We start from the raw sequence: 25959 nt of genomic DNA, 5'->3' as shown, positions 1-25959 counted from the left end.
TCTCCGCCTGGCCGTCCTGGGGGCCATGGAAGATCCACAGCAGCACCCAGGCACCGGCGTGCCCCGCCGCATCTGGCGTCTGGACACCAGCAGCGGCTGGTGGGACCGCAACGTCCTGGAGCACTGGGGAGACCAACAGTGGACCCAGAACTTCAGGATGAGGAGGGATACCTTCCTAGAGCTCTGCAAGTGGCTCGCCCCTGCTCTGCGCAGAAGGGACACTCACATGATGCCCGCCATCCCCCTCCAGAAGCATGTGGCCATCACCCTCTGGAAGCTCTCCACGCTGGACAGCTACCGATCCGTCGGGAACCAGTTCAGCATGGGGAGATCCACCGTCGGAGCAGTGCTCATGGAGGTACTGCACTCATTGGCCACTGGGCCAGGGGGAAGGGTGGCTGCAAGGAGGGGATGGGCCACCCCAGGGAAAACGGGAGGGAGGAGGGAGAGGAGGCGAAAGCGCCCCGCACCAGAGGGGCCGGTCTCTCCCGGCCATACTACATGCCGCCCGGGGGGGTTGCTTCCGGGAGTGGGGCGCGGGGCACTGCCAGGGCTCGAACACTCCCAGCCACCCAGGCTCCCCAGTGATTCACGCTTTGCTGTGTCTCTCCGCAGGTGGTCAAGGTGCTGCTCTGCAACTGGGTGCTGCTCCACAGGGTGGTCCGCCTCGCCGACCCAGACACCATAATCCGGGGGTTCAGCCTCCCTCAGCTTCCCCAACTGCAGGGGGGCCATCGACGGGACGCACATCCCCATCCATGCCCCGGAACACCAGGCCTCCCAGTATGTCAACCGCAAGGGGTACTTCTCCGTGATCCTGCAGGTCGTGTTGACCACCGGGGCCAGTTCACGGACATTAATGTGCGCTGGTCTGGCAAGGCACACGACGCCAGGGTGTACCAGAACTCCTCCGTGTGCCAGAGGCTGCAGGACGGGACCTTCTTCCCCGACTGCCACATCAGGGTCGGGGACGTGGACATGCCCGTGTACCTGGTGGGGGATGCGGCCTACCCCCTACAGCCCTGGCTCATGAAGCCATACACGGGGTACCTCAACCCCTCCCACCAGTCCTTCAATGCGAGGCTGACCAGGGTCCGCATCGTCATTGAGAGAGCCTTCGGGTGACTGAAAGCCTGATTTAGATGCCTGCTCACCCATCTCGACCTCGCTGAGCACAACATCCCTCCTGTGGTGGCAGCATGTTACGTGCTGCACAATTTGTGTGAGAGAAAGGGGGAGGCTTTCCTGCCAGCCTGGATGGCTGAGGCTGAGCACATGGCTGGCCAGTACGCTCACCCCCGCACCATCGCCGTCCGGGATGCCCAGCGGGGGGCCGTCCGGATCCGGGAAGCCCTGCGGGAGAGCTTCCATGTGGAGGAGGAGGAGGACTGAACTCTCCCTGCATGCCTCACTGGGGCCTTCTTCCATCCTCCCCCTCTTCCCCTTTCCCCTCCCTAACCCCGCTTCCTAATGTCAAATAAAGACACCTGTTTTGGCAAAAAACCCTCTTTTTATTTTACATAACTGGGTTGGGGGGAGGGAGGAGTGAGGGTTGAAGAGGGGAGGGGGAAACCTGGGAGGAGGGAGCTGGAAGGGGGTGGAAGGGGAGGAAGGGAAGGGAAAGCTCAGGGTTGGGAGTTGGGCTGGTTCTCCCGTCTCGCAGCACTGTGGGTGCAGGGGCGTCGGGGGGGAATGAGTGTGGAGGGTGGAGCAGGAAGGACAGGGGGTGTGGAGGAAGTGGGAGGGGGAGCAGGGGCAGCAGGGGGAGCAGGGGCAGCAGGGGCAGGGGGGCAGAGGGTAGGGGGAGCAGGGGCAGCAGGGGTGGGAGGAGAAGCGAGAGCTGTGGCAGCCGCAGGAGCCGGAGCAGGAGCAGGAGGAGGCAGGAACCGGTCGACCAGGGTCTGGAGGTGGCCTCTGAGGCCACGGCCCTGCTCCTCTAGTGCCTCCAAACTCTGCTGGTGCAGCCGAAGGTCCTCCTGGACCCAGTGCTCCTGGTTGCGGAGCAGCTGCTCCATGAACCGGAGGTGCCACCGCTGATAATCCTCCTGGTTCCTGGCACGCCTGCTGGCCCGGGCGCGGGTGGCTGTTGCAGGCGGGGTGGTGCGCCCTACAGTCCCAGGTGCTGCGGCTGTGGTGAAACAAGAGCAGCGGTCAATTCTCCCTGGGGATAAGGTGGGTAAAACCCAGCCCCCCTCTGCAAGGCCAGGGCCCCTTTATGACACCCAGCTGCTGCTCCTTGGTGAGCAAGGCCCAGGCGCACGGTCCCTGGGCTCCCATTCCCCCCCCCTACACATAAGTGGAGCATGATGGTACTCACATGTGGAGCCCTCCCCGGCCTCGGACGACACAGGCGATGTGCTCTGTGGCGTTCCTTGGGGGTCCTGGGTCCTGAGCAGGCTCCCGGCAGGCTCCTGACTCTTGGCGTCCTCCTCCTCCTCCTCCTCGGTATCAGGGACGGGTTCCTCTGCCCCGGGGTCGATCACCACCCGGGGGGCATGGACGGCATGAGTCCCCAGGATTTGGTCCAGGGCCTCAAAGTGGGGGCATGTCTCCGGGTTGGCCTCTGGCTGGCAGGCCCGAGAGTAGGACAGCCGCAGGTCCTTAATTTTGCAGCAGACCTACTCCCAGCTCCGCTGGTGGCCTCTGGTGGCCAGGCTGTCATCCATGTGGCTGTACACAGCCGCATTCCTGTGGCTAGTGCAGAGATCGTGGACATTGGAGGCTTCCCCCCATACCTGGATGAGGTCCACGATGTCCGCACTTGACCAAGTGGGCGCCCGCCTCTTGCGGCCCCAGGCAGGCTCCTGTGAGCCGCCAGCCTGGACCCGGGAAGAGGGGGAGGGCTGGGTAGCAGCGGGTGGCTGGCTCATGTTGTGGCAGGTGCAGGGTCTGCTGGCTGGGTGCTGGCAGGCTTGCAACTGGCACAAACAGTGTAGCCAGACTGTGGCCCTTTCAGGGCTCCGGGGCCAGGAGTGGCCACCAGGGGAACCTGGGCAGGGCTAGCCTCCCACTAGTTCGAATTAAGTGGCTACACAGCACTTAATTCAAACTGCTTAATTCGAACTAGGTGTTAGTCCTCGTGGAATGAGTTTACCTAGTTCGAATTAAGTTGGAACTAGCAGTTCGCCTGTGTAGCGCCTATCAAAGTTAATTCGAACTAACGTCTGTTAGTTTGAATTAACTTTGTAGTGTAGACATACCCTGAGAGTTCCCCCAGCTACTGAAGGGGACAGACATGCCTCCCTTTCCAAAAAACAATGGTAAAATTTCTTCGTGAGTATTACCTTGTTACTGTCCCCCTGGTCATTATGCTTGCAACAGGAATATTGTGGTGACAATAAAAGTTCTTTCTCGTTTCCTTTTATTAACCTGTTATTGGATAATTGTGTCCTGGTTTTTACTTTAGGGGTGAGACTTCCCAAATGATCTTTCGCCTGATTTTTTTGTATTAATATCTTGGTGGTGGCAGTGGAGAATTGATCCCCAAAATCTAAGGTTGTTGAGATTTTGGGGGAAGTTTTATACCAAAGCCTAGTAGATCAGGTTTTAGGGTACTTTTGCTGGCCCCCACTTCTGCCTTTATCATGCCAGAGTGGGGAAGGAACCTAGAAGGTTCAATGCTCAGATCTAGGGATGTAATAGTGTAGTCAGTTAACCAATTAACCAATAAGCACAACCTTGTAGGTTAATGCTATGGACTACACTCATTTCCCCACCCAGTACATTTTTTAGCAGGCTGGCCTGCAGCCCAGCTCAGTCCTGACTCATGCCAGGTCCGAGACCTACCCATGCTGAAGTTCTGCATTTAAAGTGTGTTAGAAGCCGGCAGGGAGGGCAGCCTGGCTCAGTTCTGGCTCAGGCCAGGTCCAGGAGCTCAGACACCTTCTTCCCCCACTCTCCTGGCACCCTGTGCTGTTTCCTCTGCATCAGAGGCAGCAGCCTGGGGCGACTGGCAGCTGGTCCTTGAGGAGAGCTGGTTTTTAAACTGCCTCCCCTCACAGACCAGCTCCCTCCTGGCACCCTGCACAGAGGCAGCAGCACAGGGTGGCAGGGGGCTCCTCGGGAATGGGTCCAGAGTGCACTGGCTGCTGCCCCTGCCCCCAGAGACTATAGAAAATTAAGTAGCCAATAAGAATTCATGAGATTACTCGACTATTCAATTAACCGAGAATGAACATCTCTGCTCAGATCCAATTCTGATTCATGCCAGGTCCAAGACCTACCCACACTGCAGCTCTGCATTTAAAATGTTAGGAACCAGTGGAGAGGGGGAAGGGGAGGGCAGCCTGGCTCAGTTCCGGCTCAGGCCGGGTCCAAGAGCTCAGACACCTTCTTCCCCCACCCTGCTGCCACCCTGCACTGTTTCCTCTGCATCAGAGGCAGCAGCGCAAGGCAACCGGCAGCCGGTCCTTGAGGGGAGCTGGTTTTTAAACTGCCTCCCCTCATGGATTGACTCCCGCCTTGCACCCCACACTGTTCCCTTTGATACAGAGGCAGCAGCACAGGGTGGCAGGGGGCTCCTCGGGAATGGGTCCAGAGCGCACTGGCTGCTGCCTCAGCCCCCGGGGACTATAGAAAAGTTGAGTAGCCAATAAGAATTCATGAGGTTACTTGACTATTCAATTAACTGAGAATGAACATCTCTGCTCAGATCCAATCTGGCCATCCCTGTGTTCCTGGAATACCCAGGAAGTCAATGACAGTTTTGGCTTCATAATCCTGTTATCACTGCTACCCTGCTCTCAGAGAGCATTTTTCATTAGTTGATTTCACTGTACAAAGGTGATCAGTTTGGTATATTTCATGTTCTGAGACTTCAATCTGCTCGGTGCCTTTGGCCCCCTCCATTCTCATTGCTCATAGATTCTGACTCCCCCTAAATAGCCCCCCATGGAGCCCTGACTCATTCAATCTCAGCACAGCTTCCCCTGGGTCTTCTCCAAACAGCATAGAAAACCAGGTCCCAACTGCATGGGTGTAAGCATAATTAAATATGCAAATGCAGAGCTAATCCCATTACCCTCTCATCATTGTCGGCTTCTTCCCTGGCTGGGTTTACCTTTTTTGGGTAGTATTCCTGTATTTCTCTCAGGAGATTTTCTTCCTCTTCTGCCTCCATGGCTTTCTGTGCTTCTGGCAGCGTTTCTAAAGCTCGATACACATCCTGGCCCAGTGCGAGATGGATTTCCTGTGCTGCCTCTGGCCTGGAGTGTAAGTCCTGCTTCAGAGCCCAATGTTTCTCCTTGAAGCAATGGATTATGGCCTTCACCTTTGCTTCCTCCAGCTCCCTGTACTTCTCCTCCAGGGCCTTGGCCTGCTGCTGCCTCTTCTCCACGGCATGTCTATAAATCTCACTGGTGAGACATCGGCCTCTGTTGGCCTGCACCATCCCCTCCACCACCTTCCTCAGTTCACAGATCTGCTCCTCGCGCTGCGAGCCCGTTGCTCTGTTGTTGAGAGCACAGTAGCGGTTCCCACATGCTGCCACCAGCCCCCGAAGAGCTGGGTTATCACAGCCAGTCACGTAGTCGCTCAGCGAGCCACCTTCCAAGTCCTCTTTCCGGGTGAACAGCACGATCAGGTACCTCATGGCCTCCTCTCCAAAGATCTTTCGGATCCGCCCGGCAGCTGCCTGGTCCTCGGCAGTGTAGCAGCCCAGCCGTGTGACCAGCAGCAGCGCGTGGGGGCCGGGGCAGGACAGCGCGATGCAGCGAGCCATCTCCTGGGTGGAGGCTTCCACGGGGCCCTTTGTGCCCAGAATATCGGGAGTGTCGATAACCAGAACCTCCCTCCCATTCCACGTCATCCTCCCCGCGGCGCACGTCTGTGTTACTGGCTTTGTGCTGAGCTTGGACTCAAACCTGCTCTCGCCGAGGAGGGTGTTTCCTGTCGCACTTTTCCCAGCTCCCGTTTTACCAACCAGGATGATTCTCAGGTCAGGTCCTCCGGGGCTGTGGCCACCAGCATGGGAATCTGTGGGGAACAAGTGAGACTCATCATATCAGTGCCTGGGTCACAACATGACGAGGAGAGACCGGAGTTGGGAGAACTGGTGATGGACCCGACCGTTGACTCTCTTGCATCTGAAGAAGTGGGATGTGCCCATGAATGCTCATGATCCCATCTACATGTGTTGTTAGTCTTTAAGGTGCTGCAGGACTATTTGGTGTTTTTTAAGTTTTACTCTTGCCTCTGTTCTGTCAGTGAACTGTGTGCAAACAGACTGCTTTTCTTTCATTTTTATTCAGAATTAGTCACTGGATCCTACCTCTGAATAACCTTGTGTCTGCTGTTTGTTTTTACAAGAAACTCATTGCAATGACTCAACATTCAAAGTTTCACTTTCACAGAACTTGTAACTAATAAGGAATCACAGAATCCCAGGGCTGGCAGAGACCTTGGAAGTCATTGAGTCCAGCCCCCTGCCCAAAGCAGGACAAAAACCAATTAAATAGTCCCAGCCAGGGCTTTGTCAAGCCAGGACTTAAACACCTCCAGGGGTGGAGATTCCACCTCCTCCCTAGGGAACCCAGTCCAGCACATCCCCAACCTCCCAGGGAAATAGTTTTTCCTAATATCCACCCTAGACCTCCACTGCAACTTGAGACCATTGCTCTTCATCTGTCCCCCTGGGTATGTCTACACTACAAAGTTAATTCGAACTAACAGCCGTTAGTTCGAATTAACTTTGATAGGCGCTACACAGGCAAACCGCTAGTTTGAACTTAATTGGAACCAGCGGAGCGCTTAATTCGAACTAGGTAAACCTCATTTTATGAGGACTAAGCCTAGTTTGAATTAAGTAGTTCGAATTAAGGGCTATATAGCCACTTAATTTGAACTAGTGGGAGGCTAGCCCTCCCCAGCTTTCCCTGGTGGCCACTCTGGGCATCACCAGGGAAACTCTTCTGCCCCCCTCCCGGCCCCGGAGCCCTTAAAGGGGCACAGTCTGGCAACGGTGCCTGTGCCAGGTGCAAGCGTGCCAGCACCCAGCCAGCAGACCCTGCACCTGCCATGGCACAAGCCAGCCACCTGCTGCTACCCAGCCCTCCGCCTCTTCCTGGGACCAAGCTGGCGGCTCCCGGGATCTTGCCCGGGGCTGCAAGAGGCGGGCACCCGCCTGGTCTAGTGCAGACATCGTGGACCTTGTCCACGACCTCTGCACTAGGCACAGGAAAGTGGCCGTCTAGGGCAGGAGAGCTGCCAGCCTGGCCACCCAGGAGCAGGTTTGCATGAAAATCAAGGGGGTCCACTGAGACCCCCGACCCTGAGCCCTGAGCTTACAATGGCCGTCCTGGGTCAGACCAAAGGTCCATCTAGCCCAGTAGCCTGTCTGCCGACAGCGGCCAACCCTAGGTACCCTGGAGGGGATGGACCGAAGACAGTGACCAAGCCATTTGTCTCGTGCCATCCCTCTCCAGCCTTCCACAAACTTTGGGCAGGGACACCACTCCTACCCCCTGGCTAAGACTACTCCATGGACCCAATCTCCATGACTTGATCGGATGGCAGCCTGTGGCAAGTGCAGCCGGGCTGATGGCCGAGTGCTGTGATGTGCCCAGTGTGGGTAGTCCGGGCAATCCAAGCCAGGACTGCTTTGCAAGCGGGGAACCCCTGAGAACTGTCTGTCCGGGGTGGGGGTTGGGTCCCTTTAAGCACAGCCCTCGGCTAGCCTGAGACAGCAGCTCCACGCTCTAAATCCTAATCTGATGTCCTGCTTCCGACCATCCTTAACCCCGGTTCAGGGTCCACTCAATGTGGACTTGCTAGTTCGAATTAGCAAAATGCTAATTTAAACTAGTTTTTAGTTCTAGACGCGTTAGTTCAAATTAGCGCTGTAGTGTAGACATACGCCCTGAGAATAGCCTCTGTTCTGTCTGGACTTGATGACCTCTCAAGGTTCCTTTCACTTCTAGTATTCTATGACTTTATGAATCCTGTGTCATTTTATAGGCTAACAGATTTATCTGGGCATAATCTTTCATAGGTAACAACTACTTCATCAGATCCATGGAGTGGAAACTACAGTGGTAGGGATATAAGGGTCTAAATATAGGTATAGATATATAGCATACCAAAAGAAGGGAATTATTAAGTGTAGGACCAATGTTAATGAGACCAATTCAGGGGATGACACTTGTTTTTCTGATAGGCTAATCTATCTATATTCCTACTGCTAGGATTTCCACTTCATGCATCTGGCACATAAGCTTATGCCCAATTAAATCTCTTATTCTTTAAGGTGTCACTGGACTCCTCATTGATTTTGCAGACACAGACTAATAACACTCCTCCTCAGACTTCTCAGGTGCATTCTATAACGTCGACAAACCCGGACTGTGTTCCACGCCCACAGTCTGCTGTCGCTGAAGAGAGAGTCATGGCTATATTAAAACACACATTAGATAAGTGGAGGGAGTGCAGAGTGTCTCTGTATCTCCTTGATTCAACTGGGAGACGAGGCTGTGCATGGCAGGATGAGTGACAGGAGAGCTCCGTCTGCCTGAAGTGGAATCTGGGTCTACCTGGGGGAGGAAATTTAGCACCAGCCCAAGTTCCTTTCCTCCCTGGCTGCTGTGTCTGTCTCACATGAACAAATGGAGAATGAGCAGGAGACCCTAACCAAGCCCCTGATCATCAACCTTATGTTGTCACTACCAGTGACTGTCACAAGGAAACCTGAGAGTGATTAACCCAAGTGCTCTGCACTTGCCATTGTAACTCCTCTCTCCTTACTATGAGATCCTGAGTGGTCCTGAAGGAGGGATTTTGCCAAACCCGGGGAGGTCATTTCTGGTCCCATGAGCAGTGCACCCCCAGCCTGGCTCTGCTCCTGGTTTGGCCTCCTGTTGGACTCCCCATGTTCAAGCAGCCCTGCTGCCCAGCCATGACAGCTCATGGTCCCACCACCGGGGCTTTCAGCTTCGCTGCGGCAAACCACTGCCCCAGTGCTGGGACTCTGGCCCCCCATCCCATGGCAGACTGCTGTTTAGCCTCCTGGGTTCCTGACCCTGCCAGCCCTACCTGGCAGCAATGGGCCTGCTGCTGGGATCCTGGCCTTACCCTGTGGTAGCCCTGTGGTCCCACTGCTGGCCCCACCACAGCAGACCACTGCCCCACTGGAGCCCACTGCCTTTGCAGCCACCCTGCTACCAGCTCAGCCGGACTCCTGTGGCAGGGCTCCCAGCCACTGACTTCCCTGCAGTCAGCCTGGCTGGGTTCCTGACCTCTGCAGGGCTCCAACCCCTGGCCTCCAGCAGGTCTCCCTGGTCCAACAACAGTCTTGGTCCTGCTGGACCATGGATGCTGCAAGACCAGGGAGTCCCAGTTGAGAAAGGTTCAGCCTGTACATGTTCACATCTTTGTTGCTGTCATGTGTGTTCTACACAAACACATGTGAATATTATATGATTATTGAACTGTTTCATTAATTTTATCTCACTGAATCTCATGGTTAGTTATTTATGCATGATTATTAAACTTGATAATTAATATATATGCAATTTGTATACACGTATTTCTTTAATAGGATAACAAGACTTGTTAATCAGAGGAAATTGGTACATGTTGTATACCTAGACTTTAGTAAAACATTTGATACGGTCTCGCATGACCATCTTATCAATAAACTAGACAAATACAACTTTGATGGGGCTACTATAAGGTGGGTGCATAACTGGCTGGATAACCGTACTCAGAGAGTAGTTATTAATGGTTCACAGTCCTGCTGGAAAGGCATAACAAGTGGGGTTCTGCAGGGGTCTGTTTTGGGGCCAGTTCTGTACAATATCTTCATCAACGATTTAGATATTGGCATAGAGAGGGCCCTTATGAAGTTTGCAGATGATACCAAGCTGGGATTGGTTGCAAGTGCTTTGGAGGATAGGGTCATAATTCACAATGACCTGGACAAACTGGAGAAATGCTCTGAGGGAAATAGGTTGAAGTTTAATAAGGAAAAAAAAAAGCAGAGTGCTCCACTTAGGCTGTGTCCAGACTCCATGCCTCCGTCGACGGAGGCATGTAGATTAGCGAGATCGGAAGAGGGAAATGAAGCCGCGATTAAAATAATCGCGGCTTCATTTAAATTTAAATGGCTGCCCCGATCTGCCGATCAGCTGTTTGTCGGCAGATCGGGAGAGTCTGGACGCGATGCCCCGACAAAGAAGCCTTTCTTCATCGACACAGGTAAGCCTCGTGAAACCAGGTTTACCTGTGTCGATGAAGAAAGGCTTCTTTGTCGGGGCATCGCGTCCAGACTCTCCCGATCTGCCGACAAACAGCTGATCGGCAGATCGGGGCAGCCATTTAAATTTAAATGAAGCCGCGATTATTTTAATCGCGGCTTCATTTCCCTCTTCCGATCTCGCTAATCTACATGCCTCCGTCGACGGAGGCATGGAGTCTGGACACAGCCTTAGGAAGGAACAATCAGTTTCACACATACAGAATGGGCAGTGTCCGTCTAGGAAGGAATACGGCAGAAAGGGATATATGAGTCATAGTGGACCTCAAGCTAAATATGAGTCAACAGTGTGATGCTGTTGCAAAAAATAAAATAAAATAAAATAAAATAAAATAAAATAAAATAAAATAAAATAAAATAAAGAAAGAAAAAAGGAAGAAAGTTTCTGGGATGTATAAATATGTGGTTTGTAAGTAAGTCACAAGAAGTGATTCTTGCATTCTTCTCTGTACCAAGTAGACCTCAAGTGCAGTATTGTGTCCAGTTCTGGGTGCCACATTCAGGAAAATGTGAAAAAACTGGAGAAGGTCCAGAGAAGAGCAACAAAAATGATTAAAGATCTGGAAAACATGAGCTATATTAGAAGATTGAAAGAATTGGATTTAGTCTAAAAAAAAAAGAAGACTGAGAGGGGACATAACAGATTTCAAGTACCTAAAACTTTGTTACAAGGAGGAGGTAGAAAAATTATTCTCCTTTGAGGATAGAACAAGAAGCAATGGAATTAAACTGCAGCAAGGGAGGTTCAGGTTGGACATTAGGAAAAAGTTCCTACCTGTCAGGGGGGTGAAACACTGGAATAAATTGCCTGGGGAGGTTGTGAAACCTCCATCTCTGGAGAGATTTAAGAGCAGGCTGGACAGATACCTGTCAGGGATGGGCTAGATCATGGGTTCCCAAATTGGGGGGCATGCCCTCCTGGGGGTGTGTGAAGAAATTCCAGGGGTGGTGCAAGGAGACCCAGCCTCCCCACCCATTAAGTTTTGCTGCCCCACTCAGTTCCTTTTTTTTTCTCAACAAGTTTTGCTGATTTTTTTTTTTTTTTGGCAGGGGGGCATGATGCTGAAAAGTTTGGGAACCACTTCTCTAGATGGTGCTTGGTCCTGCCGTGAGGGCAGGGGACTGGACTTGATGGCCTCTCAAGGGCCCTTCCAGTTCTAGGATTCTATGGCAGCTGATGGTGCCTCACACCCACAAGGGCAGCAGTGGAGAGGCGCAATAAGTGACCAGTGAGCAGGCTCATGGCTGAGGGACATGCTAAGCAGACAGTGGGATGGCAGAGGGGAAGTGTAATTAGCAGGCAGTGGGGAAGTGGCAAAGGTGCAATGAGCAGCCAAGTGGCTGGAATGGAGAGCAAGGAGGTCGTGGTTGGTTAGTGGTCAGCAGAAAGAGTTAGATGCCTCCCATCCTCCCTACAATGTGGGTCATGACCTCTGTGTCTGCACCTCTGAACTCTGGGTCTGCTCTGACCAAGGGCATCAACTGGGGGTGTGGTACGGAGAAGGGTTGGGCATGTGAAGGGGACTTTTGGGTTGCTGGACTTAAGAACCTGAGAGGAAAAGGCAATCGTCCAGCTTACGTGAAGAGGGGACGTTTACTCGCAGTTTATGTTTATAACCTTGTTTGTGGTGTTTCCCAAGGCAATCCCTCGTTACTTCCCTCCTTTTCTTAATTTTATCTACATTCAGGCTCTGTGCTTGTGAGTGGGGAATCACTTCCTCTCAAAGGTGCCATGGGATGGACTGTGAATTTCCCAGGTTACTGGTAGGGCTAGAGCCAGTTCTGTGTGTGATGGATGAACAGGAACCCCTAGATACTGAACCTGGCCCTGGCTGCTCCTAGTGCTACTTGGAAGAAGGAATAAATTTGGGGGGGGGGCTTGTCTGGGATCCTGTGTCAGTACCCCTTGCAAGCCCATGATGAGAGATCCACAAGTTAGGAACAGAAGAACATAAGAATGGCTGTACTTGGACAGACCAATGGTCCATCTAGACCAGTAGCCTGTCTGCCAACAGTGGCCAGTACCGAGTGCCCCGGAGGGGGTGGACTGAAGACAATGATCAAGCCATTTGTCTCATGCCATCCATCTCCAGCCTCTGACAAACAGAGGCCAGGGACACCATTTCTATCCCCTGGCTAATAGCCTTTTATGGACCTAACCTCCATAAAATTACCTAGCTTCTCTTTAAAATTTGTTATAGTCCTAGCCTTCACAGCCTCCTGTGGCAAGGAGTTCCACAGGTTGACTGTGTGCTGTGTGAAGAACTTCCTTTTATTACTTTTAAACCTGCTACCCATTAATTTCATTTGGTGTCCTCTAGTTCTTCTATTATGGGAACTAATGAAGAACTTTTCTTTATTCACCCTTTCCACATCACTCATGATTTTATAGACCTCTGTCATATCCCCCCTCAGTCTCCTCTTTTCTAAACTGAAAGGTCCCAGTCACTTTAGCCTCTCTTCATATGGGACCCATTCCAAACCCCTCATCATTGTAGTTGCCCTTTTCTGAACCCTTTCCAAGGCCAAAACATCTTTTTTGAGGTGAATTTCCTCAAACAATTGTATTTTGTATTTGATGAAATTACTGTTTGTATAATGGCTAATCCATGAGGTTTGTTGGGCTATGGTTCCAAAGCCTCTAGCTTGGGGGTGGAAGTCTCTGCTGATGACTGGGTTAAAGTACTGGGGCTAACCTTAGAAAAGACTTTGCAATCTCAAGCTCCTATCATAAGTTAAGATTATTTGCTGGGGGTTCCATCCCAATACGAAGGACAGAGGTGTATGGACCCCGGATAGAACATACCACTGGAATGCTACAGAAGGGGGGTTGTATCAGATGCAGAAAAGCAGGCGTGTCTAGTAGAGAGCCTTGTATTAGATGTGTTTCGCACCGTGCAGTTTGCTAAGCCTGTGGTCAGTGTAAAGGACAGCCTAGAGGCCTTACTCACACCTTTGGGAGTGTAGAGGTCCCTAAAGAGTTACTGTAAGTTCCTCAATGCTAAGCAGCACCAGGAGAGAAGGTCTTGGCCTATATACGGAGGTTGGAGAGGCTGCTCCAGAGAGCTGCCATTAGGGGAGCAGAGACTGCAGAGCAGATGGACCAGACCAGACTGGCTCAAATTGTAAGAGGAACTCAGTATTACTGCCCGATTCTACTTCATCTCCATCTAAGGGTATGTCTACACTACCCCCCTAGTTCGAACTAGCGGGGTAATGTATGCATACTGAACTTGCTATTGAAGCCCGGGATTTGAATTTCCCGGGCTTCATTAGCATAAAGCCTGCTCCGCCATTTTTAAAAGCCGGCTAGTGCGAACCCCGTGCCGCGCGGCTACACGCGGCACGGGCTAGATATTTTGAACTACGTAGTTATTCCGAACTATCTGTACGCCTTGTGGAACGAGGGGGGGACACCCCCGAGCTACTCCCAGCTGAAAAAGGAGGCCAAAGAGGAGGACAAAAGGCATTCTGCCAGTTTGGGTAGCCCAGATGCCTGATCCAGGCAGCCCTGCACCCCAACAAACAGCCAGTGTGCTGATGGCGAGCACCAGAGAGGACCTTGCCCAACAAGTGCAGGTCTTGACAGAACAGATGGCTGAGTTGCAAAGCGTCATTGACTGGTCTAGGATTTGCACAGATGAAGAGCCTCAGGCTGTGATGATGGAGAAATCAGCACCTGGATCCCCCATCCCACCTGGGTGAAGGAGGAGAGGACCGTTCTGCTACCCGTGTGGTCTAGATGGGCACAGTGCTGCTCGTTGCCGAAATGAGGAAAATCCCAGCTTAGTTTATGGAAAGCTGGGGATCAGTCAAGAGAGGTCAGGGAATTGCCAGAGGGTCTGGGGAGAGGGGCCACCCAGGGCCTTGTTGGGATGAGGGATGTGAAAGGGCTTTCTGAGAGATCATTAGCTGCCTAACTCATGCTGACCCAAGCAAGCCATTTCTCCTACACATAGGTGCCAGTTTGGAGGGCGTGGGAGCTATCCCAAGAAGTGGAAGGTAACCGTAAACCTGTGGCCTTTGCTAGCCGGGTTGTCTGACAGTGAAACTTGTTACCCCATCCACAAGCTGCAGTTCCTGGCCTTGAAATGGGCCATCACTGAGACATTTTGCCATTACTTGTCTGGTGCCAAGTTTCAAGTATGGACAGACAACAATCCACTGACTTATGTGTTCACAAGTGCTAAGCTGGATGCTACTGGACAGAGAGGGGTGGCCGCCTTGGCCAGCTATGAGTTCAGCATACGGTGCTGATCAGGGAGAAGCAGCGTAGATGACGATGCATTGTCTCAGCACCCACAGCCATCAGAAATTGATGAGATTCCTGCTGATGGAGTGAGAGCAATTTGCAATGGAAGTTATCAAGGGTCTGAGGCCCATGAGACTCTCCACAGCTGTGTTGCTGAAACTCCCTAGGCCTGCCACCTGAGAGTGTGTCCTCTGTCTCAGTGAACTACATTGAGTTGGACCAATCCCCATTGTCCAGACTCAATGCTGTTGACTGGCAAAAAGCTGTGAGATGCTGATATACATGAAAGTGAAGAGAAGTCCTATAGTACCTTATAGACTAACAGATGTATTGGAGCATAAGCTTTCATGGGCAAAGACCCACTTCGTCAGATTCATATCTGAAGTGGGTCTTTGCCTACGAAAGCTTATGCTCCAATAAATCTGTTAATCTATGAGGTACCACAGAACTCCTTGTCGCTTTTGCAGATCCAGACTAACACAGCTACCCTCTGATAGCTGATATACATGACACCCTACTTGCAAGAAGATGGGGGGCAAAACCCTTTTGCAATTATTCCATCCATGAAATGTGGGTGTTGCCAGCAAACACAAGGTTGCTGACAGATCAATGGGTATGTCTACACTACCCCGCTAGTTCGAACTAGCGGGGTAATGTATGCATACCGAACTTGCTAATGAAGCCCGGGATTTGAATTTCCCGGGCTTCATTAGCATAAAGCCGGCACCGCCATTTTTAAAAGCCAGCTAGTGCGAACCCCGTGCTGCGCGGCTACACGCGGCACGGGCTAGATAGTTCGAACTACGTAGCCATTCTGAATTATCTGTACGCCTCGTGAAATGAGGAGTACAGATAGTTCGGAATGGCTACGTAGTTCGAACTATCTAGCCCGTGCCGCGTGTAGCCGCGCGGCACGGGGTTCGCACCAGCTGGCTTTTAAAAATGGCGGAGCCGGCTTTATGCTAATGAAGCCCGGGAAATTCAAATCCCGGGCTTCATTAGCAAGTTCGGTATGCATACATTACCCCGCTAGTTCGAACTAGCGGGGTAGTGTAGACATACCCAATGATACTATCTTATCTAGTGGTAGAAAAGCTGGGAGATCTGCTGCTCTACAAGATTAAATCTGAGATGGGGACAGGACAAATAAAGACAGTGTGTAGCAATACTCCCTGCCTGTGGGAGAATTGGTCGATGCCCTTTACGAAATGGATCTGACATGGGACCTGGGTGAAAAAGGGGTGCTGGGTCAAATCCTCCCAGGGTGAGAAAGGGGTGAAGTGGGCCCAGTGAGGCCAATCCACAGTTATCCAGCATAGCTGAGAGTGACTCTGAGGAGGAGGACACTCCTGTGGAGCGTTGTAGAATGAAGACCAGATTCCTGACTCCATCAGCTGAACACTGGGTGAGCTGCACTTCTTTGGCTCTGAATCCCACGGTAGAAGCATCTAAATCTGTGGCTGAAACCCCCTGTCAATGATTAGACCAGCCTGGATTAATGAGCTTGTGCCCTACCTATTCCCACACCTGTGAAGACACACCTAGGTTGATGGACAGAGGGATTGTACAAGTGGACAGTGTTCTGGTGCCCTGGACATCCAAGTACCTGAGCAAGAGGTGAAAGAGCTAGAGACAGAAGGGGAACATTAAGGAAACCCTCATCATCCCTCTCCCAAGAAAAAGGCCTCACTGCCCCGGCATGTCCACTTTCAATAGGTGCAACAGGATTGTAAGGCCAGTAAATAGGCTAACCTACTTAAGCCTGGAGTGGTTAGTGAGCATGTGATACACTTAGCTCACAGACCTGTGGAAGCCATTGCGGGTTTCCTCAGACCCCTTGAGGAAAACTCACATAGTTGGTATAATTTGGAGCATTATTTGCTTGGGATGACACATTCTTGGCAATGGGGAGGATGTAAGCAAGGTCTGAGTGAATGCTTTCCTGGCAGCTAGATGGAGGACAAGAGAGTCCATTGATGAGTCTAGTGAATAGCGTTTCCTCCTGCTTTGTTTAAGTTTATTAGGTCAGCAGATGAATGGTGTTTTGTTCACTGTAATCAACTTAATTTGTGAAACAACAACAGCTATAAGGAGTCCTGTGGCACCTTATAGATTAACAGATGTATTGGAGCATAAGCTTTCGTGGACAAAGACCCACTTTGTCAGATGCATGTAGAGGAAATATTCAGAGGCAGGTATAAATATGCAGGCCAGAATCAGGTGAGAGATAATGAGGTTAATTCAGTCAGGGGGGTGAGGCCCACTTCTAGCAGCTGATCTGGAGGTGTGAACACCAAGGCTAAGTCTACACTGGCCCCTTCTTCGGAATAGCCATGCTAATTTAGAACTTGGGAATAGGGAAATCCGCGGGGGATTTAAATATCCCCCGCGGGATTTAAATAAACATGGCCGCCACTTTTTTTCCGGCTTGGGGAAAAGCCGGAAAAGAGCGTCTAGACTGGCACGATCCTCCGGAATAAAGCCCTATTCCGGAGGATCTCTTATTCCTACTTTCAAGTAGGCGGCCATGTTTATTTAAATCCCACGGGGGATATTTAAATCCCCGCAGATTTCCCTATTCCAAAGTTCTAAATTAGCATGGCTATTCCAAAGAAGGGGCCAGTGTAGACACAGCCCAAGAGAGGAGAAGCTGCTTTTGTAGTTGGTTAGTCATTCACAGTCTTTGTTTAATCCTAAACTGATGATTTCTCCTTTCTTGGTGTGATTTCACCTCTGGAAATTTCCACTACATGCATCTGACGAAGTGGGTCTTTGCCCACGAAAGCTTAGGCTCCTACACTTCAGTTAGTCTATAAGGTGCCACAGGACTCCTCGTCGCTTTTGCAGATCCAGATTAATATGGCTACCCCTCTGATACTTAAAAACAGCTATGTTAGCAGTGAATGCAGGTGCTGTAAAATACCGTTACCGATAGGTAATTATTGTGGAACTACAGAAAAGTAGGACTATGTTTAATCTGTTCCAAAGGGAGGGGCTCAGGATTTTCAGAAAGGGCAATGCTAAATAAACTGTCAGAGTCCTGTAAGAGTAATAAGAGGGAGGCAGGTTTTCTGGTCGGAAGGCAATGCATCTTCCCAAGGGGTCCTGCCTAGACTGATTTGACCTGTTTTCTTCAGTGTTCAAAGAACAGAGCTAATCAGACTTCATTGGGAGTCTCTTTGTTATTTTAATTGCAGAGCTGGGTTCTTCTACCCTGCCTGCTAAGGACTAAGATCCCCTGGAGCTGAAATCTCTTGAAATGTCAGAGTGTTTCTGTCCAATCTGCAAAACTACTAAGACACATTTGCAGATATCACAGCTGAGAAGTATATGGAAGTGGATGGTGGCTGACAGCCAATAGGGTGGCAGCCAACAGGCACTGAGCGGCAGCTGGAAAGTGACCAGTGGATCAGATGCCTCTTTATCCCCTCTCTGATCAGGATGGGAGGTGAACTCTGTGGATGCACCTCTGAACTCTTGGCATGGCCTGGCCAAGGGCGGGGACTGTGGGTAGGGTGCAGGGAAAGGCTGGGAATGGGAGCAGGATTTTTGGGTTGCTGGACTTAAGAACCGGAGGGGAAAATGACACTGTGCAGCATACTTGGGGCAGTCATCGTTTATGTTTAGGAATCCTGTGTGCAGTGTTTCCCCAAATTAATGTCATGTTAAACTCCCTCCTTAAATTAAAAGTTTCTTTCCTACACTCAGATTCTGTGCTTGCAAGCAAGAAGCATGGCCTCCCAGAGGCACCGAGGGCTGTTGAGTGAATTTCCCAGGTTACTGGTTGGGGACTTGAGACAGTTCTGTGTTGGATGGGTGGAGAGGAAAAGGAATTTACTCCCCCTGTGTAATAATAATGGTTCTTCAAGATGTGTGTCCCCATAGGTGCTCCTCTGTTGGTGTTGGGCACATCCCAGTACCACAGTATCTGTCTGGGCTGCTAATGTGCAGCAGGGGGACACATGCCATTTGTGCCCTGCCATTCACATGTGTGGCCAGCCTGCCCTGCGTTTCTTTGTTTATGCCCCATCTAATAGAGTTAATCCAAAGAAGCAGGGGACAGGTGGGTCGTGGTGCACCCACAGGGACAAATGTCTTGAACATTACAGAACAAGGTGAGGAACTTCTTTTTTTATTTCGAGTGAGGTCCCCATGGATGCTCTACTACACAGTGGTACTCCAAAGATAGAAGGTGGGCTTTGGTTCAGCCCTTGTGAGCCATGGAAAGTACTGCACTGGCAACACTGGAAGTCGTGGTCATCCTTGTGAAAATTTCATTATATCTCATGAAGACATGGATAGATGGTCAAGTGGCAGCACAGCAAATGTCCTTATGAGGAACACCTTTGAGGAACACCACTGAGACTGCTACAGCTGATGTTGAATGAGCCCTGGGAGGCATAGGAAGAGGTCTACCTTGCAGGGAGTAGCACTGAGCAATACAAGACGAAATGAGCTTGGAGATGCATTTAGAGAAGAGTTGTTCCACAAGAATGTGCAGCTACTGAGAAGAATAAAGTGTGTGATTTGTGAAAAGATCATGTGCGGTCTATGTAGAAGGACAGAGACCTGCATATGTTGAGGGTATGTAGAATGGTCTGTTCAAGGGAAGTGTGAGACTTTGGATTGAAAGTTGGCAGGATGATGGGATCATTAATATGGAAATCTGAGCAAACTTTCAGCAGAAAAGTAATAGAGAGGTAGCTGTGTTAGTCTGATCTTGGTAAAACAAAAGAGAAAAAAAGTATGCAGCACTTTAAAGACTAACAAGATGGTTCATTAGGTGATGAGCTTTCGTGGGGCAGACCCACTTCTTCAGATCATATTCTGAAAGTGAATTGGCATGACCATATATAATGAAGGAATACAATGAAGAAAGTATGTAACTGAGATCCAGCGTACTAAAAAGTATTCAAATTACAAGCCACAGACATTCATCAACAGATGCCTGAGGTCCATCCTTCTAATCAGTTGGCAAGACTTTGTCACAGATGAGGAGCTTTGGAAGAGAGCGGACAAGAACCACTTACCATTCAAATCAAGAGAAGAAAGTGGGGATGGCTGGGCCACACTCTCAGAAAACCATCATCCAACATAGTCTATCAAGCTCTCACATGGAACCCACAAGGAAAACACAAAAGAGGAAGCCCTCGGACAATGCGGAGAAGATCTACTGAGATTGAAGGACACAACTGGGGTACTTCTGGAGTCAGCTAGAAGTTTTGTCTCAAGACAGAGAGAAGTGGAGGAGACTTGTAGATGACCTATGCTCCACTCGGAGTACAAGGGCTTAAGAAAAATAGGGCAGGGAGGCTGTGAGGGCAACAGTGTCACTAACCCATCTTCCAGATGTCATTGCTATTAAAACAGTCTTTGTTGTTAATTGGGATAGGGAGCATTAGGCCAGGGGCCCAAATGCTGGTCTAGTTAGAGTGTTGAGCAGAAACTCAAAATCCCACATTGTGGCTATAGGCCTTCATAGGGGGTTGAGATTAGGAAACTTTTGGAAATGGGGTGTGCAAAGACTGAAACCCCATCAACTGGTAGGTGTAACATTGATAGCGTTTCTAGGCAAACTCCTAGTGAGGAGACTGGCAGGCCTTGTTGTTTCAGATATATGATATAGTCAAGAATGACATGAAGAGGAGCATCAGATGGTTGGATGCCATTGCTCATACACCAGAATGTGAAGCTGTCATGATCAGAGATTTCTCTTGGCCCAATTCTCTAATCTTTCTAGGTCACTCTGGACCCTATCCCTGCCATCCAGCATATCTACCGCTCCCCCATCTTAGTGTCATCCGCAAACTTGCTGAGGGTGCAATCCATCCCCTCATCCAGATCATTAATAAAGATATTGAACAAAATGGCTCTAGAATCAGCTCTAGTGATCCTTGGGGCATTTCAGTAGTAACCAACCACCAACCTGATACAGAGCCATTAATCACTAATCATTGGGCCCGACAGACTAGTCAGCTTTCTATCCATCTTACAGTCCATTTATCCAATCCATATTCCCTTAACTTGCTGTCAAAAGTATTGTGGGAGACCGTATCAAAAACTTTGCTAAAATCAAGGTGTGTCATATCCACTGACTTTCCCATGTCTACAGATCCAGTTACCTCATCATAGAAGATAATCAGATTGGTGAGGCAGGACTTGACCTCCATGAATCCATGTTGACTGTTCCTGGTCACTTTCCCCTCTTCCAAGTGCTTCAAAATGGATTTCTTGAGGATCCCCTCCATGATTTTTCCGGGGTCTGGGGTAAGGCTGACTGGTCTGTAGTTCCCTGGATTGTCCTTCTTCCTTTTTTGAAGATGGGCACTACATTTGCCTTTTCCCAATCATCTGGGATCTCTCCTGATCTGTATGAGTTTTCAAAGATAATGGCCAAAGGCTCTGCAATGGCATTTGCCAACTCTCTCAATACCCTCGGGTGCATTAAATCTGGGCCCATGGATTTGTGTATATTTAGCTTTTCTAAATAGTTCCTAGACTGTTCTTTCTCCACCGAGGGATGCCCACCTCCTTCCCATTCTGCGTTGTCTAGTGCAATAGTCTGGGAGCTGCCCTGTTCTGTGAAGACAAAGGCAAAGAAAGCATTGAGTGCTTCAGCTTTCCCCACATCATCTGTCACTAGGTTACCTCCCTCATCCACTAAAGACCCCACGCCCTCTCTGGTCACCCTCTTCTTGCTAACATGCCTGTAGATACTTTTCTTGTTCCCCTTCATATCCCTTTCTACCTGCAATTCTGATTGCACTTTCACTTTCCTGATAACTCCCCGGCATTCTCAAGCAATATATTTATACTCCTCCCTAGTGATCTGTCCAAGTTTCCACTTTTTGTAAGCTTCCTTTTTGTGTTTAAGCTCACCAAGGATTTTCCTGATAGGATAATCTGGTTGCCTACCGTATTTTCTTTTCTAACTGTGCACTGGGATGATGTCATGATTATGAGGGTTAGCCAGCAGCCTGGGGATTAAAGGGTTAACTACACCTAGCCAGGTGGAGTGGCCAATAGGAATGTAGGTGGGACTTTCAAACTGGGACAAAGGAATTTGGGGTTTTCCCTCCTTTGTCTCTGTGAGTTCTCTGCAGCTACAGAGAGGGACAAGCATGTCTCTCTCTCCAAGAAACGATTCTTCACTTTCTGTAAGTAGGGTAAAGTTTAGATAAATCTATCAGGTTTTCTTGTTTTATGATTTGGGTATGTCATCTGAGGTCTGTACATGTTTTAAAAGATGTTTTGGCTTTTCTTTGTAACTAAGTTCTAGGCCCATGAGGTTTCTCCATGGCTGCATCTAGACTGGCATGATTTTCCGCAAATGCTTTTAATGGAAAAGTTTTTTCGTTAAAAGTATTTGCAGAAAAGAGCGTCTAGATTGGCACGGACACTTTTGTGCAAAAGCGCTTTTTGCGGAAAAGTGTCCGTGCCAGTCTAGACACACTTTTGCTCAAAAAAGCCCTGATCGCCATTTTAGCCATCGGGGCTTTTTTGAGCAAAACAATTCTGGGTTGTCTACACTGGCCCTCTTGCGCAAAAGTATTTGCACAAGAGGGCTTTTGCCCGAGCGGGAGCATCATTGTATTTGAGCAAGAAGCACTGATTTTGTACATTACAAAGTCAGTGATCTTGCGCAAATTCAAGTGGCCAGTGTAGACAGCTGGCAAGTTTTTGCGCAAAAGCAAGTGCTTTTGCGGAAAAACTTGCCAGTCTAGACGCAGCCCATGAGTATATTTTGTTACCTACCCATCTAGTCATTATGCCTGCAACAGGAATATTGTTATGATAGTAAAAGTTCTTTCTTTTCTTTTTATTAACCTGGCAGTGGTTAATTGTGTGCTCTGATTTTTATTTTAGGGGTGAGATTTCCCAAATGATCTTCCCCCTGATTTCTTTATTAACATTTGGGTGGTGGCAGCGGAAGGTTTATTCCCAAAACCTAGGGTTTTAAGATTTTCGGGGAAGTTTTATACCAAAGTCTGGTAGATAAGGGTTTGGGGTACACCTGCTGGCCCCCACTTCTGCATTTATTGTGCCGGAGTGGGGAAGGAGCCATCACAGATGGTTTCTTTCTGTGCCTTCAATAAGTTTTCTTTAAAATACTGCCAGCTCTCCTGGACTCCTTTCCCCTTCATGTTAGCATCCCAGGGGATTCTGCCCATAAGTTCTCTAAGGGTATGTCTACACTACAAAGTTAATTCGAACTAACAGCCATTAGTTCGAATTAACTTTAATAGCATCTATACATACAAATCGCTAGTTCAAATTTAATTTGAAATAGCAGAGCGCTTAATTCGAGCTAGGTAAACCTCATTCTATGAGGACTAACGCCTAGTTTGAATTAAATAGTTTAAATTAAGGGCTGTGTAGCCACTTAATTCGACCTACTTGGTGGCTAGTCCTTCCCAGCTTGCCCTGGTGGCCACTCTGGGGCATGGTATGGCTTCAGTGCTTGTGCCAGTTGCAAGCCTGCCAGCACCCAGCCAGCAGACCCTGAACCTGGCACGGCATGAGCCAGCCACCCACTGCCACCCAGCCCTCCGCCTCTTCCCGGGACCAGGCTGGGGGCTTCCAGGAGCCTGCCCGGGGCTGCAAGAGGCAGGCGCCTGCCTGGTCTAGTGCAGAGATCGTGGACCTTATTGAGGTTTGGGGGTAGGTCTCCAATGTCCATGATCTCCGCACTAGACACAGGAACGCATCTGTCTACAGCCACATGGCTGCCAGCCTGGCCACCAGAGGCCACATGCGAACCCAGGAGCAGGTTTGCATGAAAATCAAGTTGGTCCAGTGAGACCCCAACCCTGAGCCCTGAGCTTAGAACATAAGAACATAAGAATGGCCGTACTGGGTCAGACCAAAGGTCCATCTAGCCCAGTAGCCTGTCGGCTGACAGCGGCCCACACCAGCTACTCCGAAGGGGATGGACCAAAGACAATAACCAAGCCATTTGTCTCGTTCCATCCATCTCCAGCCTTCCACAAACAGAGGCCAGGGACACCATTCCTACCCCCTGGCTAATAGCACTGCATGGACCAACCTCCATGAATTTATCTCACTTCTCTTTAAACTCTGTTCTAGTTCTAGCCTTCACAGCCTCCTGTGGCAAGGAGTTCCACAGGTTGACTATGTGTGAAGAAGAACCTTCACTTATTAGTTTTAAACCTGATACCCATTAATTTAATTTGGTGTCCCCTAGTCCTTCTATTATGGGAACTAATGAAGAACTTTTCTTTATGCACCCTCTCCACACCACTCATGCTTTTATAGACTTCTATCATATCCCCCCTCCGTCTCCTCTTTTCTAAGCTGAAAAGTCCCAGTCTCTTTAGCCTCTCTTCATATGGGACCTGTTTCAAACCCCTCATCATTTTAGTTGCCCTTTTCTGAACCCTTCCCAAGGCCAAAATATCTTTTTTGAGGTTAGGAGACCACATTTGTACACAATACTGAAGACATGGCGTACCATAGTTTTATACTGCCCCTCCTCCTTCTTCCTCTGGCTTCCCCCTTCCAGCTCCCTCCTCCCAGGTTTCCACCTCCCCTCTCCCACCCTCTCTCTTCCCCTCTCCCACCTCCTTTTCCCAGTCTCCCCAGAGGTTAATCTGCCTTTATTTTGTACATCAGGAAGGGGGGCTAGGGAGGGGTAAGTGGAAGGAGGTGAGGGAGGAATAGGGTACGAGCCCCCGATGGGGAGGACCAGGGTGGCTCTTCGGGCTCCTCGGGGTGGAAGCTCTCCTGCAGGGCCTCCTGGATCCTGACAGCCCCCCCTCTGATTGATCCCCCTCCGGATGGCAGCCTGCAGCAAGTGCAGCCAGTCTGATGGCCGAGTGCTGTGATGTGCCCAGTGTGGGTACTCCGGGCACTCCAAGCCAGGACTGCTTTGCTGTCCCTCATCGAGGTAGACAAGCAAGCGGGGAACCCTGAGAACTGTCTGTCCGGGGTGGGGGTCGGGTCCCTTTAAGCACAGCCCTCGGCTAGCCTGAGACAGCAGCTCCACGCTCTAAGTCCTAACCTGATACCCTGCCGGCACTGCTTCCAGCCAGCCTTAACCTCGGTTCAGGGTCCACTAATGTGGACATGCTAGTTCGAATTAGCAAAACGCTAATTCAAATTAGTTTTTAGGTCTAGATGCACTAATTTGAATTCGCTTATTTCGAATTAAGTAATTCTAACGAAGTTAGTCCGCATTAATGCTGTAGTGTAGACATACCCTAAGGGAGTCAAAATCTGCTCAACTGAAGTTCAGGGTGTGTATTTTGCTAATCTCCTTTCTTCCTTTGGTCAGGATCCTGTAAGCTACCATCTCATTATCACTGCTGCCCAGGTTGTCACCCACCTCTACTTCCTCTACTAGCTCTTCCCTGTTTGTGAGCAGCAGGTCAAGCTGTGCATGGCCCCTGTTTGGTTCCTTCAGCTCTTGTACCAAGAAGTTATCCCCGACATTCTTTAAAAACTTCCTGGATTGCCTGTGTTCTGCCGTATTGGTTTCCCAACAGATGTCAGGGTGATTAAAGTCCCCCACGAGAACCAGGGCCTGCGATCTGGAAGCTTTTCACAATCGTCTGAAGAAAGCCTCGTTTACCTCATCCACCTGATCCGGTGGTCTATAGCAGACACCAACCACAATATCACTCCTGTTGCTTCTGCCTCTAAACTTAACCCATAGAGTCTCAACAGAGTTAGATGAAGGGATTCTGGTGTGGGATGGAGAATGGTACCTCTGTTCTGAGATAGGAGGTCTGGGTGAGTTGAATAAGGTAAGGAAGTTGGAGAGACATTTGAGAGAGATAGGGAAACCAGGTCTGTCTGGCCCATGCTTGGGCTATGAAGATTACTTGGACCTTGACAGAATCATTGTGCCTGAGGCCTCTGGCAGTGAGTGGAATGGGAGAAAAGTTGTAGTGGAGGGGAGCATCCCATGAAAACAGGAAGGCATCGCCCAATGATCAGGGGCTTATGCCCGCTCTGGAACAATACTGGGCCTACTTGGTGTTCTTGTGTGTTGTGAAGAGGTCTACAGAGGGGCACCCCCAATGGTGAAAGATTTCTCGTAGAACTCACTTATGGATCTCCCATTCATGGTCTATTGCTAAGTAAGTGCCAAGGGAATCTGCTATAATATTCTTGATGCCAGGGAGATACGATGCAACAATGATGATACTGTTTGGCATACATCAGTTCCAGAGGTGTACAGCTGCTTCACAGAGGGAACAAGAGTGAGTGCCCCTCTGACAGTTGATGTAAAACACTGTGGTTGTTCTGTTGGTGAAGATACACACCTCAGAACCCCGGATATGCTGAAGAAAATATCTGTAAGCACTGTGCACATCCCTGAGCTCCAATAGGTTGATGTGTAACTGGGACTCCTGTGTGGACCCTACCTCAACCAAGGAGAGAAGCGTTGCTAGTGATCTGGTGTGATGGTTGATCTGTTGGGAACACTCCCAAGAAG

The 25959-nt window shown here is 50.0% G+C and overlaps 1 protein-coding gene across 1 annotated transcript in view; it reads right to left on the bottom strand.

The window, feature by feature from the left end:
* Positions 1-25959, bottom strand: part of LOC149525495 (GTPase IMAP family member 8-like) — a 41869-nt gene that overhangs the window by 10912 nt on the left and 4998 nt on the right. The window contains exon 2 of the mRNA XM_089776038.1: positions 5021-5973. Coding sequence (XP_089632164.1) covers positions 5021-5973 — 953 coding nt within the window. The remainder of the gene's footprint in view (positions 1-5020; positions 5974-25959) is intronic.

The sequence above is a fragment of the Pelodiscus sinensis genome, chromosome 2, assembly GCF_052426305.1.
Source record: "Pelodiscus sinensis isolate ZL-2025 chromosome 2, ASM5242630v1, whole genome shotgun sequence".
NCBI lineage: Eukaryota > Metazoa > Chordata > Testudines > Trionychidae > Pelodiscus > Pelodiscus sinensis.
The sequence above is the reverse complement of the archived record's forward strand: the minus strand, read 5'-3'. Positions and strand labels throughout refer to the sequence as shown.